This window comes from Plasmodium yoelii, assembly GCF_900002385.2.
Source record: "Plasmodium yoelii strain 17X genome assembly, chromosome: 2".
Lineage (NCBI taxonomy): Eukaryota > Apicomplexa > Aconoidasida > Haemosporida > Plasmodiidae > Plasmodium > Plasmodium yoelii.
This window is the reverse complement of record NC_036174.2, coordinates 295614-314218: the sequence shown is the minus strand read 5'-3', so window position 1 is coordinate 314218 and position 18605 is coordinate 295614. Positions and strand designations below refer to the sequence as shown.

Here is an 18605-nt window from a genome sequence, read left to right as displayed (position 1 = left end):
TAACCCATATGTAACATATTTATATGAATTATTTTACATTTTTGTTTGTGTGTTTTTTCGTTTATTTTAGTGCGATTTAACGTGCGTTTTATAGTGTTTATTTTTGTATAAATAAAAAAAAAGAACGGAAAAAATACCACGAAATAACTTAATAATAAATAAAGTAACGCTAAAAGTTTGCAGTTAAAATACTGCGAAGAGATAAAAAAAAAAAAAAAAAATGGGAAGATAGCCCACAAAATTAACTGGTAAAATTAACTGATAAAATTAACTGATAAAATTAACTGATAAAATTAACTGGTAAAATTAACTAGTAAAAGTAATAAAACAAATGGTATAATTGTAGGGGGTTATAATATCATAATGTAAAAATGTTGTTGTAGATTATTATTTTATATTTTTAATACACAAATTAAAAACATTACAAAAGTACATTTGATTTTATTAAGTTTTATTTTTGTTTGATACAAAGTTTTTGTACATATCAATAAGTGTCACATTCATACTCATACTTAAGCAAACTAAAAAACATCGATATAAATTCCCTTTGAACAAATTAAAAAATCCTCCTTGCCCTTCTTTCCATAAGTTTTTTATTCCCTTTAAATATCAAAAATGGTGAAAATATATAAACTTATTTTCATGAAATAAATATTTTTTTTTTTTTTTTTTTTTTTTTTTTCTTACATCAAAAGAATTTTTGTAGTAAAAGAATGTTTTGTCTTTTTCTTGCAGTTGTAATCTATAAAAATATAAAGTTGGTAAAAATAATTGAGAATATTTAATATGTATGACATTGAGTTGAAAATGTATATTTATAAGCAAATTTAAAAATTAAAGGTAATGTAAAAAATAGCACAAGCTCATACATGTATGCATATATATATATACATGTGAATATACTGGTATGTTTCGAATTAAATAAGATTACCTTATTCTGACTATTTCCAAGGGGGAAGTAATTATTCCAGATATGAAAGAGGAAACCAAATTTAGACTAAACTTGTTAAAATCAGATGCCTCGATTTTCAATGTTTGCATTAAATCATTTCCAGTCTAATAGGTTATTAAATTTATGAGTGGAAAAATGTAAGTTAAAAAAATAAAAGTTAAAAAAATATAAGTTAAATGATTGTCTCTTTACAATTTTGCAGATATGTTATCATAGAATATATCAATTGGGGTTAGCCACGATCATAATAATATTTATATTTTTAATATAATTTGAAATTATTTTTTTATTTTACATTTTGTAAGAAAAAAAAGGATCCACAGAAAAGACCATATGTTAAACATGTCGATGTGTATCCTCTATACAACTGTATGGTTTTATTATAAAATTAAAAATAATATTATTTATAGTAATATATTTTTTTTGAAAATAAAATATAAATATACAATGTACATAAATTATTATTACTCTTGGAATCCCTTCTTTATGAATCAAATTTTTTATTAAATGATATGAGTTTGTATATTCCTTTAACCCCAAATATTTTTGTGCCTTAATATAAATATAAGATAAAAAAAAATAGAAATCAGCAAAATAAAATAAAATAAAATAAAATAATACATTAATCGGGTTAAGAAGAAATGGGGGATAGCATTATTTCGATTCATTTGGCTACTGCTATATTTCTATATTTTTTTCTTTTTTTCTTTTTTTCTTTTTTTTCATACTTGCAATCTTTCTTTTATAGTGTCTATTGGAACGAATATAGTACAAGATATTGCCTCTGAACAAATTGCTAAAAAAATTGTAAATAAAAATATGTACATATATAGAGTGGTATTATTAGTGTAAATTTTGATCATAAAAATAAAAATTTAGAAATAGACATATATTAAAATACCTAAAAAACAATAATTTATAAAATTTGAAATTCTAGAATTTTCCCAATTATTTTTTTTTTCTTCATTTATTTTTTTGTTAAATTTTAAACTCTTTAAATATTCGTAGCAACAGAAATAAAAACTCGTTGCTGGGATAGTAGTGAGTGATGAGAAGCTATGAAAGAACGACAAATTGAAAAAAATAAAAATTTGCACATTTTTACGCCCATTCATTTGTTCATTTATTCATTATTTTTTTTATTTTATTTTTTTTTTATACATAAATCCAGTGTATAATCCTTTAAATCCAAATTGTGATATAAAAGAAAAGAGAAAGGGACTTTGCTTTGTTGGTAATAAATTTTTAGAGCATGAAGAGTGATGATAAATATTAGACCCACTATTTAAATTGTTTTTATTTATAGAAACTTGTTTATTCACTTTAATTGTGTCAAATGGATATAAAACAATTCGAGTTATTGTTGAAGCGAATATAGATCCGTATAATGTTTGAAGCATATTATTATTATCATCTAAAATTGGTTAAAATAATATGTAAAATAACTTGAAATATTGTTTATACAAGAGAAAAAAGACATTCTATAAAAGCACCAAACTTAGTATGCATATACATGTAGATACATACATATGCATATGCATATATTATTATGAAATATGTACATGTTTGTCATTCCATTTTTATCCCCATATATAAAATCGTACCTAATTCATTTTTTTCAATGACATCCTGTTGTTTTTTCGCCATTACTTTTATTTAATTTTAAATATAGTTCAAAAAAATGCAAGTTTAATAATACATTTCTTTATTTCATGTTCATTCATATTTTAGGCTAATCAAAATGCTTTAAACATGCATACATACATACATACATATATATATATACATATATATATATACATATAATGCTTTAAATATACATATACATATTTGAAAAAAATTGAAAAAGTACAAAATTTGCCATTTTTCTATTTTGTTATTTTTCTATTTTGCCATTTTTTCCCTTTTTATTTTATACAAATAATGATATATTTTTTATTTAAAAAAATTTTGAGGCATAAAAGCGATATGGGCTTATTCGACTAACATATAAAATAATACATGCGATTATTTTATTTTTTTGGCAAATAAATAAGAATAAAATAATGGCCTCTTTATTTCAAACATATATAATAACTATCATATAAATAACGATGCATATATAATAATAATATATTGTTATTTTTTTTTATAGTTTGATAGTGAACAAAATAATAATCGGCGATCTTAATAACTAATGGACGCTAATATATTGCATACTACATACATAATAATACTGTATTATATTATTTTAAAATAAATATAGACGTTACTATATATACATACTATACATATAGCTTTCACTTTTTATATAATTTATTTTATATTGGTTATTTATATAGCATTACAGCTACATTTATTCTAGCAATTGCTTTTTTTTCTTTTTTTTTTTTTTATTTTTAAACATATATATATATACATATACATATACATATTTCGGGTGGGGGCAAGCTTTAAAAATATATTCGCATAGAAAACTTAGCTGATTGTTTAATTCATACATATATAATATATACATATATATATATAACATTTTTATAAAAAATAAATGCAACAAAATAAAAAATACATAGTTCGTTTTGAAACCGCTTTTTTAAATGGTATTACATAAATAACAAAAAAACAAAAATACAATATTTAAAAAAAAAAAAAAAATTTTTAGATTAATTTTTTATTTGAATTTTAATTATGTTAAAAAAATAATATAATCACAATTATCTTGTTTTAAATAAAAAATATATTATTAATAATTAAAATATTTTTAAAAAAGTTATAAATATAATATAAAAAGAGCTTTTGATTTTGAATATTTCTATAACTATTTATATAAAAAAATATACAATTTAATTGTTTTAAAACATTTTAAGTCATATAAAATAAAATAAAACTAGTATTATATATACTTATAACAATTTGTAATTATTAAAACATAAATTTTTTTTTTTACAAAATATTATATAGTTTATTATATCATCTTTTCTGTATAATTTAAATAAACATATAAGATAAAATGGCAAAAAGAAAATATATGTCAAAAGTTGATGGAAAAATAAATATTGGAGAAAAGCATCAAGCTAAGATTCCAGATCTAGTTGTTAGTGAAGAAACTGTACAAGAAAGTAAAAATAACATTATTGATTCAGCATCAGAAATTGTAGATGTATCTACAAACTTAACAAAAAGAGCAAGAGTTGAAGAAGTTCCAAAAGAAGTAGAAGAAAATAAAACTGTTGAAATTGCCAATGAAAATGAAACTAAAGAAGAACAAGTTGTAGAAGAAAAAAAAGAAGAGACTAAAGAGGAAGAAAAAGAAGAAGAAACAAAAGAAGAAACAAAAGAAGAAGAAGAAGTTAAAGAAGAAACAAAAGAAGAAACAAAAGAAGAAGTTAAAGAAGAAGAAACAAAAGAAGAAGCAAAAGAAGAAGCAAAAGAAGAAGCAAAAGAAGAAGCAAAAGAAGCTGCAGAAGAAGCTGCAAACGAAGCTGTAAACGAAGCTGCAGAAGAAGTTGCAGAAGAAGCTGCAAATGAAGCTGCAAACGAAGCTGTAGCAGACGAAACTGCTTAAAAGCGATAAACGTTATATTGATGTAGCTATATTTATGTAGCTTTATTTGATTTCATATTATTTAAACATTAAAAAGTCGAGTGAATATAAACAAAAAAAAAAATAAATAAAAAAATAAATAAATGGTATATGTAGGACAATTCGATTATCCATACTCTTTGGAATTTGAAAAAAATGAAAACAAACTTGAATAAAGTATTATGTCATGCTTTACAAAAACACATTTGAATTTCATTCGTTTCTATTTAATATAATATATGTATTGCGCGCATAAATTCGAGATCTATATATGTATGTACATTGTTCATATAAAAAAAAACTATTTACATATTATAGTATGTTTAGTCTTCAAAGCAAATAATCAAGTTGCCTTATTTGAAGTAAATTTACAATAATATGGAAGTGTTGCAAAATATGGAAATATTACAAAATATGGAAATATCTATGTGACACTTATTATTATTTGGTTAAATAAAATTTTCTTAAATTTGATTTGTTTTGCATGTCTTAGCTTTTTACATTTGATTGATTACATTTTATGTTTATTTTTTTTTTTTTATAAAATAATAATAATACTTTACATTTCATGTGTTACTTTTTTTTTTAATGTGTTTTTGTATTCATTTGCCTTTTATGTTTTTATAATTCCTTCTTAATTTTTTTTTTTAAAAATATGAGTTCGTTTGTTTTTAAGTCATATACCAATCTGCATTTCTTCGCTCTGTTTTTGGGTAACTAGAAAATTATATATACATATACGTAAAGAAACTTTTGCATATATAAATAATTAACTTGTAAAATTAGTAAAGAATAAATTATTAAAGAAATTAAATTACAAAATAATATGCACACACATTATTTATTTTTCTACCTTTATAATTTCGAAACGTCTCATGTTTAGAATATCTTCTTCTATTTCCAAATTGGGGAAGTTGTTTTTGTAAAACTGTTTAAAAAAATTAAAAAAATGGAGGCATCATAATAAGTGTTGGAATAAAAAATTAATTTTTTTTTTTTAATTGTTAATATATATGTTCTAAAATTTATGAACTGTTCATATTTTTTATCATCATCATTATTATCATCATCATTATTATCATCATCATTATCATTATTATCATCATCATTATTATCATCATCATTATCATTATTTTTTTTATTTTTTTTATTTTTTACTAACATAATATAATTGCTGCGGAGTAGGGGGAATAAAATACTCTGACGAAAGGTACTCATATCTTTTCATAACTGGATTGTAAAAGCATGGAACAATTTGCACTTTTTCATATGTTTCAGCAGTTTCGCAAAGTCTGAAATAAAAATTAAAAATAGCATATGGAATAATAGAGCAGTAGCCAAATGAGAAAAAATAGTAAAATTGTCTATATGCTAAAAATTATACAACCTTTTTAATCTCTTTTTTTTTCATATGCAGTTTAAAAAAATAAAAAATTCACACTCAATTTAACGTTGCAAGTATTATTTTTAATTTTATTATTTTTTTTTTGTTGTTTTTTTTTTTATTTTTTGCATACTCTTCTCTCGTGGGATTCACATTAAAAGGGAGATATGCACATATTAAAAAAACTGTAACGAATATTAATAAAATTGTTATTAAAATGTACATTTCAACGTTCTTGGTGTTAATATCATTTCTTTTCCCTTCAGCATATCGTTTATATCTTTCTAATCTTTCTTCTTAAAAAAAAAATATGAACAAACATGTAGATTTAGCTAGATAACTTTTTTTTTTTTTTTTTTTTTTTTTATTACCCTTATCTTCATCATTTTCGTATATAGACTCATCGAAATTGTTTGTCTTATGCATATCATATTGGTTATTAAAGTTTTTATATTTAGTATATATTTGAAGAAAAATTTCTTCTTTCATTTTTTTTCTTTTTTCATTTTTTTCTTTCATATAGGTATCGGGATGATATGCCCTAAGCAATTTAAGATATTTCTGTGATGAAAAATATGAACAAACAGCGATAATCGTGTCATAATAAATAAATATATATGTCTGAAACTTTGGGGCATATATAGATTGGCATAAACTAAATTATGTTTGTGTTAACCTCAATCTCATTTAGTGTATATAATTAACAAGAATAAATGTGGGTTATTGTAAAACAAAAATATAATATATAAGTGGAAAATTATGGATATATATATATATACAATAATAAATATAAATGTATATATAATTTATTGACACATAAAAATTTACAGCTAGCTATATATACACACACATATATATATTATGTACATGTTAATACAAATATCAGTACCTTTTTTATTTTCAAAACATTTTGGTCACCCTTTATATCTAGCACATCGTGGAAATCATCGTTTTGAAGCCTTTTCAATAATTTATAATCTTCATTATAATCAAAATATTCATTTACGTTTTTTTGATGATTAGTTGTATTATGAAAATTGATATAACATATATTAAAAATGTGATTTCCTATAATATTAGATTTATTTATACATTTTCGCAAAGTTATATACCTATAATGTATTTTAATCCTTGAAAACATTTTTTTTTTTTTCCTACACCTTTTTATCGATGCTTTATTACCTGACTTTGTAATAATTTTATACCTTTTCTTGAATTATAAATTTACATATTTTTTTATTACTTTCATGATTATAAATATATTCAAAGAAATAGAATAAAAAATTAATAGAAATGTTTTATGTAAAAATTGTTATGATATCAAATTCAAAATGAAAAGTGTTCATAAATTAAAAAAAATTAAAATAAGCATATATATATACATGCATACATACATACAATATATACGCAAAACAAAAAAAAGAAACTACACAAAAATATAAGTATGCACATGTATGTATACAATATGTATACAATATATACATACATACATATGAAGAAAATTAAAAAATGTGATACTAAATAATCAATGACATAAATGTACGGAATGGTCATTTTAAATTGGTTGAAAATTAAGGATATATGCATGTATAACAATAAAAATTTATGTATAATAAAATAATCTGAAACAAAAAATTAAATATAAATAAAACCATCATATACGGAAACCAATTAAACTATTAATTAAAAGGCGATTTGGTTGCAATTATTTCTTGTCGTTCCCTAAAAGTAATAAATAAGTTTATAGATAAATGAATATATAAATATATACGTTGTGTATATAAATATAAATATAATTTATTTAAGATATTTACTTTCGTTGAGTTAGATGTTTGCTATTTCGTGATGATATATTGTCGGTATATTGTTGTGGTGGGGTTACATATGAAAAAGGAGCTGTCAAAAGGAAATAAAAAAAGGAAGCAAACAATATATCTAAACCCTTTTGGATATGTAGCAATAGTTTTTTCGTGTTTCTTTCGTTTTGTTTATTTATCATTATAAAATTTCAGAATATATGGATATGTGTAAAATATTTATAAAAATATATATTCATTACGTGGTGCATGGTTAGGGAAAGTATTCTGTTTATTCACAAAATTTTCATTTTCTAAATTTTTGATTCCATTTTCTCTTTCATTCAAAAAAGGGTCACTTTTATTTGACAAATTATTATTCACTAACTCGGACCTATTTTCGTAGTTACTAATTATATTGGAATTTGTCATTATTTCTTCGTTATTCTAAAGTGTAAAAAAAAAAAAAAAAAAAAAAAAAAAAAAATTATAAATTTAGCAAATTAGCAAATTAGCAAATTAACAAATTAACAAATTAACAAATTAACAAATTAACAAATTAACAAATTAACAAATTTAGCAAATGATCGATGGGACGAATTTCTAAAGTCACAACATGCCGACATAGCCCTATCCATAAACATATGTATATATATACACATGCACTAATTTTTCGATTATTATTCTGACCAGGTCAGGTACTATTGACTCTCTATTGGATTCCCCACTCTGAATAAGATAATTAGAATTTTCTTGAATGTTGTCACGAATTGAAATATTTTCATTTAAAGGGACAGATGATTTTTTATTATGCATAAAATTGGTAGAATAATTATTTATATGTTCTTTTGAATCTCTCATATTGTTATTATTAACGTTTTGGCTATATCGATATGGAGGTGCACTAATATTCTCCATTTCTTCGTTTGGGTTTACTAAATTGTTAGTTCCGTTATTGCTACTGCTATTATTATTATTATTATTGCGATTGCTATCATTATTATTGCGATTGCTATCATTATTATTGCTATTGCTTATTTTATCATTCTGATTTAACAATGAATTATTTATGTTGGTTTCTATTAAACCCGTTTTTTGGTTTCCCTTTAAATATTGACTAATAAATGGAGAATTATTTTGTCTATCTTCTTCATTATTTTTCAAATGAAAAGAATGTATTTTATCTTCTTCATATTCATTTGTATTATTTTTGTTCGAATTAGATATAACATCATATATTCCTGGATGTTCTGTTGAATAAGGAGATTGGTTCCCAGGAATTTTATTTGAACTATTTAAATTTCTTATAATATGATTTCCATCTATATTATCATTAATATTTTTATCTATATGATTTCCTAAATTATTTACTACCGTCCCTATATTATAATTCATTTCTTCCTCACCAACTTGGCTATATATCATATTATTTGCTTCGGCCATATTATTTGCTTCGGCCATATTATTTGCTTCGATCATATTACTATTTTCATTAATAAAAGGATAATTATTATTTTTTTTTATAAAACTTGTAGGAATATCAGAAAATTCGTTATGATTCCCTATCATGTTATATCCTAATTTATTGTTAACATAATTTTCATCATATTCATTATAATTTACAAAATTTTCTTTCATTTTATTCATATCATATTCATCATATTCATTCATTGTTAAATTTTTATAACTATCTGTTTTATTATCATCCGGAATATCTCCTAAACCATGTGCTCTACCACCTGTTAATTCATTAATTATAACATCGGTTTTATAGTTAATTTTTTTTAAAGCTTGTGTAGATACATATGTAAAGACACCTATATTATTTATATTTGATGTCATATCTGTATATATAGTTTTATTTTCTTTATTTATTATATTACTATTTATTAATATATTATCAGTATTTTCTAAAATATGCTGCAATATATTAATATTATTATTATCTTCAAATTCGAGTGTATTTTTTCTTTCAACTTTATATAAAATTCTTTTTAATAAATTTTCAATATATATATTTTCATTACTTTTATTTTTAAATACACCATTTTCATTTTTTGTTTTTTTTTTAATCTTAAAAGTTGTTTGTTTTATTATATATTTTAAAGCTAATATAAATAAAATTATTAATATAAAACCATATGTATCTCTATATTGTTCACTACCTACCTTATGTAACCATAATATAGTTGTGCACACAAATTCCATTTTATTTAAAGTTTTGTGAATTATTATATTTTTTAATGGAATTAAATAATTTGTATATCTATCCATAATACCTAATTTTATTATGATAAATATTTCAGTTAATATTTCAAAAAAATATTTTATTGACTCATGTTCTTTTCCAAGTAACATTTCGTTTTTGTGATTATGTGGGATATCTTCCTTTCCATTTACTTTTCTTTTCCAATCATGATTTTCTTTTTTTTTGTTATTTTTGTTTATCCCTTGTTTACTTTGTCGTTTATCTTTATTATGCACATTTCCATTTTGGCTAGCTTGGTCATAATTTTTATCTAGCTTGTTCACATTTTTATCTAACTTGTTCACATTTTTATCTAGCTTGTTCATATTTTTATCTAGCTTGTTCACATTTTTATCTAGCTTGTTCATATTTTTATCTAACTTGTCCACATTTTTATCCGTATCATTTTTCAAATTTAAACCAATATCTTCAATTGTACTATTATCGCCTGAATCGTCATCAATTTCTCTAAACTCTTTTTCAAAATGTATTAAATCTTTATTATATTCATCATCCTCTTTTTTGTTTGAATTTTTTTTATTATTACTATTGTTTTTTTTTAAATCATTTCCAGTCTTACTATTTCGTCCTTCTTGTTCAGGTTTATTATGCATGTTTTCTTTGTTATTCATTTTATCCATTTGTTCATCATTGAACAAGAAGGGGTCTCTCTCAATATAGTCTTTTCCGCTTTCATCACTTACGTAGTTTGTATCGTTTTGGAAAAGTTCGTTATTATTATGTTCTGAGTCAATTTCGATGTTATATTGTTTGGCATGTTCTTCATCCATTTCATCAATTTCACCTTCTTTTACATTTCCCTTATTTTGGCTATTCACTTCATCAACATTTTGATTTTCTTGTGTCGAAGTATTACCATCCCCCTTATTATTGTTTTGCTCTTGTACGTTTTTTTTCCCATTTGAATTTATATCATTAAAGCATTTAATGTTTTTACTAGAAAATATTGTTATAATAATTGCAAATATAAAAACAAATTTCATCTTTTCCCTTTTGTTCTTTTTTTTATTTCTTCGTCTTGGTTTTTTGATTTCGTTTTTTTTTTTTTTTTTTAAATTTTTTAACTTTTCATATTTTTCTTTATGTATTTTAAACTTGATCGTTTTATTTAATTTTTTTTATTTATATTTTATCACTCTCAAAATATTTGAATTTTTTCCTTTTTGTACTATATATATGAATTAAAAATAATTAACCATATTTTCAATGTATATTTTTGTAGAAAAAAAATAAAAATATTCGAATATTTTTTTATTAAATTAGAACAATAATTAAATAAACAAGAATAGGATTAACCAAATATATACCCATTGCATATATATAAATGTATTTATTATACAATACGCATATATGTATTATGCTCCATATTATTTTGCAATAAAAACATATATGAATAACTCGCCATGAACACACACAAAATAGTGATTTACATATTTTGTAAATTTTGTTTTTTTTTTTCTATTATATGACTTGTTAATAATTTTTACAAAAAATACATGAACATGTCATGCAAAAAATGTATATATATTATGGTTATACATAATTTTTTTTATTTGTATGCATAAATGTATAGGTAAGAATGTACAAAGAATTTCCTTATATAACTATTTTGTATGCTTGATTGAGTATACAAAATAATTTATGCATGAGTTTGTATATTGCAAAAAAACTATGATACATAGAAAACGACTAACTGTTACACCTTTCAATAAATGAGTAAAGGAAACATAAAAAGAATGTAGCTAAAGGTTTTGTTTATATATATATATGTATGATAAATTTATATTTTTTTAATATTTTTCTTTTCCATTTTATTATTATTTAATACAAAATTTCTATATTTTTTACCATTTTAATTTCGTGAAAATATGCGAAATAAAAGGGATTATCTCGCATATACATTTGTATTACAGTTTGTTCAATTTGCTTAATTTTTAGTTTATTTATTACATATATATATATATCATAAATTTTTATATCCTTACTAGCTATTGTTTGTACAACATATATGAAGATATATATGATCATAAATAGCTTTTTTTCATTTGTTCATTTTACTTATATCATTGAAGATGAGCATATTTGAATCTCTTTTTTTTTATTATTAATTTTTATAATATCTTTTTCTGCAACCTTCTTAAATTCATATAACTTTTTTTGAATATATGTTTAATTAAAAAAACGCTAAAAAAAGAAGACGAAGCAATAATAATCAAAAACAACCCCCTATAAAACATCCTTAGAAAATACATAAAACATAGAATTGCTCATAAAATGCTAATACAAAAATGTAAGTTAAAAGCCGGCACAATCCTCACATTATTCATATTTGGATATTATGCATGGTGTGTTTTTCACATGACTTGTTCATAAATTTAGCGACATTATTACGATCTAAATGTATATATGCTTTTTTTAATAGATGACGAGAAACCAAAATTTGATATAGGTATTTCCCCCCTTTATTTAATTTCTTATCCCATATACAATGTTAGAGCAAAAAATTAATACATGTAAATTAATATGTAAATTCGTGGATATATATTAGTGAATAATTACAGTTGCATATGCTGTATAATTATTTGTCTATATAAAAAATAAATAGCGAATATATTTTTGTAAACTTGTGCAAATATGGATATATTATGAATAGCTCAGTTTTAATGGTGTTAACATTTTATTTTAAAAATTTTTCAGATTCAGTGTAGAAGCATATTATACAAATATTTGAATGTTAGCAATGATCATATAAAATACAGCCAGCCAATTCATGTCAATAATTTGAATATAAAAACATATATTATTTATATTATCAACAGTTTGCAACAGGTAATGAATATTTTTTTTTATTACGAAAAATGATTATTAAAAAAAAAAAAAAAAAAAAAAAAAAAAAAAAAAATTGTTATTTGTCCAAATGGTATAACGTACCAAGTGAAGTTTTTTATTATTTTACATTTGAAAGTTTTATTTTATTTTTTTCAGATTTATAATAATGAAGGGGTAACGGGACTATATAGTGGTTTGGTTCCCATGCTGGCTCATCTAATATCAAAGTAAAATAACGAAAATTTCATTCAAATTATATTTCATATTATCTACCCATATATATAATATATATATATATATATATATATATATAATATATATATGTGTGTGTGTGTATGTATGTATGTATGTACATATGAACTTTAACTTATTTTTACAGAAAATCAATATATTATTTTTTGGAGAATATTCACTTTTATATATTTCGAAAAATAAGTACGATAACAAAAAAGAAGCTACTTTATTTGGCCTATAATTAATTTTATTTGCTTTTATTTTTTATATGATAAAATTAAATAAGAATGTAAAATAACAGTTTTGTTTTTTTGAGGTTGTTATAGCTAATTTTTATTTTCTGTTTATTTTTTTTTTTAGGAAATAATAAAAAAAAAGATACAATCGATAAGAAAAATATAGCAATTCGTGAAAGTCGATTTCTTAATGAAAAAGAAAATTCAAATAATTTCATTGGCGATAAAATAAACTTTAATATTGTTAAACATATGATTTTTGTAAAAGATGAAAATTATTTTGTAAAAAAAAAAAAAAAAAAAGACAATTTCTATTTGTCATTTTATCACACTTTTTATGAATATCTTAGCTGTATAATATCATACCCTCTATTAAACATTTCAACAAAATTAATTATTTTTGAAGATCATACAAAATCCTTACTGCAAAGTAATATGATACACATATCTTTATATAATTATGATAGAAATAAAAATGGAAATACCCCAAAATTTAATCCTCTATTTTTATGTTAATTAATATATACATCCATAAATATGTATATTCATTTTCCCCTTTTTCAGACCTAAAAAATATAATTCATTTTACATATGTTTATGATGGAATGTATGGATTTTTTCGAGGAATAAATAACTATTTAATAATACAATCTGTTGATAAGTTCCTGAATTGTTTTTTATATAAAACATTTTCAAATAATTGTTCATATGACAAGGTTCTTACAATTAAAGTAGTTTTATCAAGTTAGTTTAAATATATATATATAACCCGTTACAAAATATATATGAATAATTAATGCAAAAAAAAAAATTAGTTTATTTTTATTCCATTATACAATCCTTTTATTATTTTATAATACCCTTTTTAGCATGCTTAAATACAATAATGGCCCCTTATATTCACTATTCAATACTAGACAGATCTCAATCATATATACCGGTACCAATATTAAAAAAAACTAATTAATCACATTGTTACACACGTATAGATATTTATCTATATTTATTTTTTATGTTTTTTTTTTGTTTTTTTTTTTTTCATTATAAGACCCTTTGTAGAAATACGACATTTAGCCAGTTTTTTTGTAATTTTCACTGGAAGGTAAACATAGTTTTCATATAAATTATTACATCGTATATGAATATAAATAGGTTCTATATATACCGTGTTTTTTTTCCCATAATCAGAGTCATCTATCCAATGTTTCTGTCGGGCTAGCAGTAGCAGGAATTCAACTAATAGTAATAAAATACAATAACATATACGTATTCATATAAATATAAATATATACACACATGTCTTTAAATATTTTTTATTTTGACTTATGCAGATTATTGCTTTAATGCCAAAAGATACCTCAAAAAACGATGAATTAGTTGATCAGGAACCAGACGAATATGTTTAAGAAAAATATATTTTTTTTTGAATTTTACTTTAATTAACAAACGAAAGGATGCATATGATAATCATTATGTATGTACATATTTTTGTTTTATTAAAAACATCATTTTATTTTTTCTGTCGCTTCGCATAAGTATGCATTTGCGTTAAATATTTTTTTTTTCCAAACTAATACATATTAAAAGCTTATTAAATTGTTTTTTGAATATAAAAATAAAATAAGCATATCACCCTCACTCATTTTTCTCTCTATATGCATAAAGATAGAAAGACAAATATTTATGTGTTTTTAATAACCCTTTTATAATTCATGAAAAATTATTATATTTATTAATTTTACTCATGTCCAATAATATTTACCTGACATTGTCATAAAATTCATTGCATATTTAAACAATTATATGCACGTACATATTTTTTTTTTTCGTGTCTTATTTTTGTTGTATATGCATTAACTAAATGGTGTAAATTCTCAAATAAAATAAGTTAGACTACACAATCATGCATACTATGTCAATAATTTATATAATAAAACATAAGTTTCTCCATTTTTTAATCAAATAAATAGTGAATTACTATATTTATATTATGTTAAAATAATTTTACTTATATATATTCCCATACATAAATTAATTTTTAAATTCGCTAGATATTTAGCAAATTTTAGTATGAATAAAAATTTATTGTCGTTTTTTTTTTTTAATGACTATATAAAAAAAATTATATGTACAATGTGCATGTAAAAAAATGAAAATGTGTGTATAGCTTTTTTTTCACACAGCTAACTTTTTGTATGACTTTTTATGCTGTTTTTTTTGTCTTTAATATTTTTTAATTATAATTCTTAATTTGATTAGCACATAAATAAGCAACACATGGATTTATATCGTTTGTGAAATAACAATTTTTATGAATGTCAAAATAAATAAAAAAAATAATAGTAATAATAATACAGTAGTAATAATAATACAGTAGTAATAATAACACAATCGTAATCATACACAATAGTAGTAATAATACCATTTCATTCCCCGATCTGTTCACATTTTCAGCCATCTCTTTTAAAAATTCAAATATTTACTCTTCCCAATGTTATGAATTATACATAACTATCCATTTTAGCAATAATTTTTTATAGAGCCAATTGAAAAGCGCGATATTTTCGCTTGTTATTTCCCTTTTTTAATTTTTAGGTATCAAAGTTGAGAAATTAATTTACCATATAAAATTATAAACACGAATTATACGTGTGTTATTATAATTTTATTAATTTGTAGAACTTACAACGATCAAGTATATCATATATTTATTTATAATATACTTTCTTGTGGGAATTAAAGAATATTGCACCATTTGAGTGTATTAACAAAATAGCTTACTTGCCTTACCCTCTAACTTATTTTCTTTCAAGGTGTGTTTAAACATAAAAATATATATTAATCGTAACAAATTTTAATAAAATTTGAAATAATTAATTTATTTATTGTTTTCCCAATTTAATATGTCATTTTAAGAAATATATTAAAAAAAATAAAAAAATAACAATATGAATTAATATTAATTATTGGAAAACAAAATTAGTAAAATATATATTAAAAAAAAAAAAAAAATTAAAAACAACAACTATATATATATACTTATGTAACTATGTTGTAAGGCAATTTGTACGCAACCACACACACACACACATATGTGCGCATAATTTTATTAACATGTACTAGCTATTTTTTTTTTTTTTTCGTAAACTTATATATATATAATTATGAACAAGCAACTAACCTTTTTATTTATAATTACATGTAAATAATTTATTATATTGTAAATTAAAAAAAAAAAAAATGAATTAATTTTACTATTATAAAGTATAAATAAATAAGTATTATATATAAATAAATATTATATATAAATAAAAATATATAAAAAAAATTAATATTTTCTAAAATAATTTTAAACTTTAGATGCTTTTTTCAACATCGAGAAAAAGATATAGTTTTGAAAAAAAAGAAACTATTAAGGATATAGATTTTTTATCTTATAACAGTATAATTTTTCCTTCCGAACAAATTTACGCCAACTCAAATTTGACGTGTACAAAATTTCCCCCGAACTTATATGAAACATCACAAAATATAAATTTAAAAATGAATATGTCACACGAAAATATATATGATAATACAGGTATGAGTTCTGAGGGTTATGAAAATCACCCACAATTTTATAATAATGATAATTGTTCACAATATCAAGATGATCAATATAGAATGATAGAACGTCCCAACCCAAATGCTATGCACCAACCATTAATATGTTTAAATGGTAATGAGTATGTACCTGAAATGCAAACTGGAATTGACCCAGGTGTTTTAGCTGTTTCAAATGCTTTATTTGCTTATAACAATGCTTTCCAATGTATACCTATTAAGACATCTCCTAATGTATTTCGAAGAAGAGTAAAGGGTGAAGCAAACTCAGAATGGAGTAACGCATTTATTACTAGGGTAGATCCATGTGAATGCACTGACTTTGAAGAACAATTCAAACCATATGAAGTTACTAAATATTATGATGAAGGACAAGTTAAAACCGTTTTTAATTTTGATCAAGAATGCCCTAAAGATAATATGTAATTTTATTTTTTTTTTATTGTCATAGAAATTTGTTTTTGTCCTTTTGACATTGCTCATTTTATGCCATATATAAATTCGCCTATTATGAATGGATAATTAAATACATAATTAAACTAATGAGTGTATTTGTGTATATTTCCCAACTTTTGCATAAAAATAAGTAAAACAATATTCGTGCATACACGGGAAATGTATATCTTATATTGTCATATTTGTTTATCCTTGACTATATTTGCAATGTTTAAAATGCATAACTATATATATACATGTTCGTAACAAATCCGCATAAGATATATATTTTTTATTGTTATTTACTGTCTTTAAAGCATTTACAAAATTAAGTATATTTTCTTTTTTGTAGTGTTATACATATTTTATGAAAGTTGTACATATGTTTTTTGTGTGCATATGTATATAAGTCCATTTTAAAAGTTATATGTTTTTTTTTTTTTTTTTTTTTATTGGCTTCATTTGAATTAAAAAGGAAAAAAAACAAATTAACACATTTTTTATAACCTTTTTCAATTAAAATTTTGATTAAACCCTGAACTAAATGGTAAATTTTTAATTAGGTCCCGTTAGAAGAATTGAAAAAAAAAAATTTCGATGATTTTCCAACTTATTGAAAGAATATAGAATAAAATAAATAAAAACAAATTTGATATTTGTTAAATGCACAATGTAATTAAAAAAATATGTTTGTGTATATACAGTGTGTTGTTATAGATGACTTATATGTGTGTATGTGCACAAAAATAATAAATATAACTAGCGGAAACGACAATATTTTAGCATTAAAAAGAAAAAATGACTTAAGCATATACAATGTAAGAGATTGAGTGAGATTATTCAATTTTTTTTAATAATAAATTTGTTTCTTGTCCATAATAAAATAATTTGAATCCTTTATATGTTGTTACAACATCGTAATTTAGAAATAGCAATACAAATATCCATCGTTTGAAAAATAGTTATTTTTATTTGTTATTGTATTTTGATTGAAGGTACTGAAAAATTATTGTTGAAATATGTTCTGATCATAATAAGACACATTTAAAAAAATGTAATTATAGAAATTTTTTAAGTTTATACTTTATGATATTTTTTCGATCAATGCCAAAAAAAAATTAAGAATATATAATATAAAAAATATGCTAATTGTACAATAGTTGGTATATATATATATATATCTGTGCGTGTGTGCATTTATTGGTATAGTGTGTGTAGTATGGATGAGAATTATACTTACAAAAGAGAAAAGTATAGTGATATATTTATATTTGTATTTTATTTATTTATATTTGTTATATTTTT

The 18605-nt window shown here is 21.8% G+C and overlaps 6 protein-coding genes across 6 annotated transcripts; 3 read left to right on the top strand and 3 right to left on the bottom strand.

Annotated features, from left to right (window-relative positions):
• Nucleotides 1-444: 444 nt before the first annotated feature.
• Nucleotides 445-2599, bottom strand: PY17X_0206500 (mitochondrial carrier protein, putative; the record flags this gene model as incomplete). Its single annotated transcript, XM_022957941.1, has 9 exons — nt 445-600; nt 688-742; nt 932-1056; nt 1248-1319; nt 1421-1504; nt 1681-1748; nt 1854-2008; nt 2114-2366; nt 2557-2599. 9 exons carry the CDS (start codon nt 2597-2599, stop codon nt 445-447), a joined length of 1011 nt encoding a protein of 336 aa, XP_022811349.1.
• Nucleotides 2600-3941: 1342 nt separating this feature from the next.
• Nucleotides 3942-4496, top strand: PY17X_0206400 (uncharacterized protein; the record flags this gene model as incomplete). The annotated part of the gene is made up of 1 exon (XM_720753.1): nt 3942-4496. One exon carries the CDS (start codon nt 3942-3944, stop codon nt 4494-4496), a length of 555 nt encoding a protein of 184 aa, XP_725846.1.
• Nucleotides 4497-5135: 639 nt separating this feature from the next.
• On the bottom strand, nt 5136-7039 carry PY17X_0206300 (conserved protein, unknown function; the record flags this gene model as incomplete). The annotated part of the gene is made up of 6 exons (XM_022957940.1): nt 5136-5231; nt 5368-5442; nt 5677-5806; nt 6032-6194; nt 6270-6459; nt 6788-7039. The coding sequence occupies 6 exons, from the start codon at nt 7037-7039 to the stop codon at nt 5136-5138; spliced, it is 906 nt and encodes a 301-aa protein (XP_022811348.1).
• Nucleotides 7040-7577: 538 nt separating this feature from the next.
• On the bottom strand, nt 7578-10946 carry PY17X_0206200 (secreted ookinete protein, putative; the record flags this gene model as incomplete). The annotated part of the gene is made up of 4 exons (XM_022957939.1): nt 7578-7620; nt 7713-7794; nt 7958-8141; nt 8385-10946. 4 exons carry the CDS (start codon nt 10944-10946, stop codon nt 7578-7580), a joined length of 2871 nt encoding a protein of 956 aa, XP_022811347.1.
• Nucleotides 10947-12237: 1291 nt separating this feature from the next.
• On the top strand, nt 12238-14668 carry PY17X_0206100 (mitochondrial carrier protein, putative; the record flags this gene model as incomplete). Its single annotated transcript, XM_022957938.1, has 11 exons — nt 12238-12253; nt 12386-12453; nt 12661-12792; nt 12949-13019; nt 13172-13227; nt 13387-13692; nt 13827-14006; nt 14132-14202; nt 14311-14364; nt 14451-14504; nt 14594-14668. The coding sequence occupies 11 exons, from the start codon at nt 12238-12240 to the stop codon at nt 14666-14668; spliced, it is 1083 nt and encodes a 360-aa protein (XP_022811346.1).
• A 1954-nt stretch (nt 14669-16622) lies between these two features.
• On the top strand, nt 16623-17291 carry PY17X_0206000 (photosensitized INA-labeled protein PHIL1, putative; the record flags this gene model as incomplete). The annotated part of the gene is made up of 1 exon (XM_720387.2): nt 16623-17291. The coding sequence occupies one exon, from the start codon at nt 16623-16625 to the stop codon at nt 17289-17291; it is 669 nt and encodes a 222-aa protein (XP_725480.2).
• Nucleotides 17292-18605: the final 1314 nt, after the last annotated feature.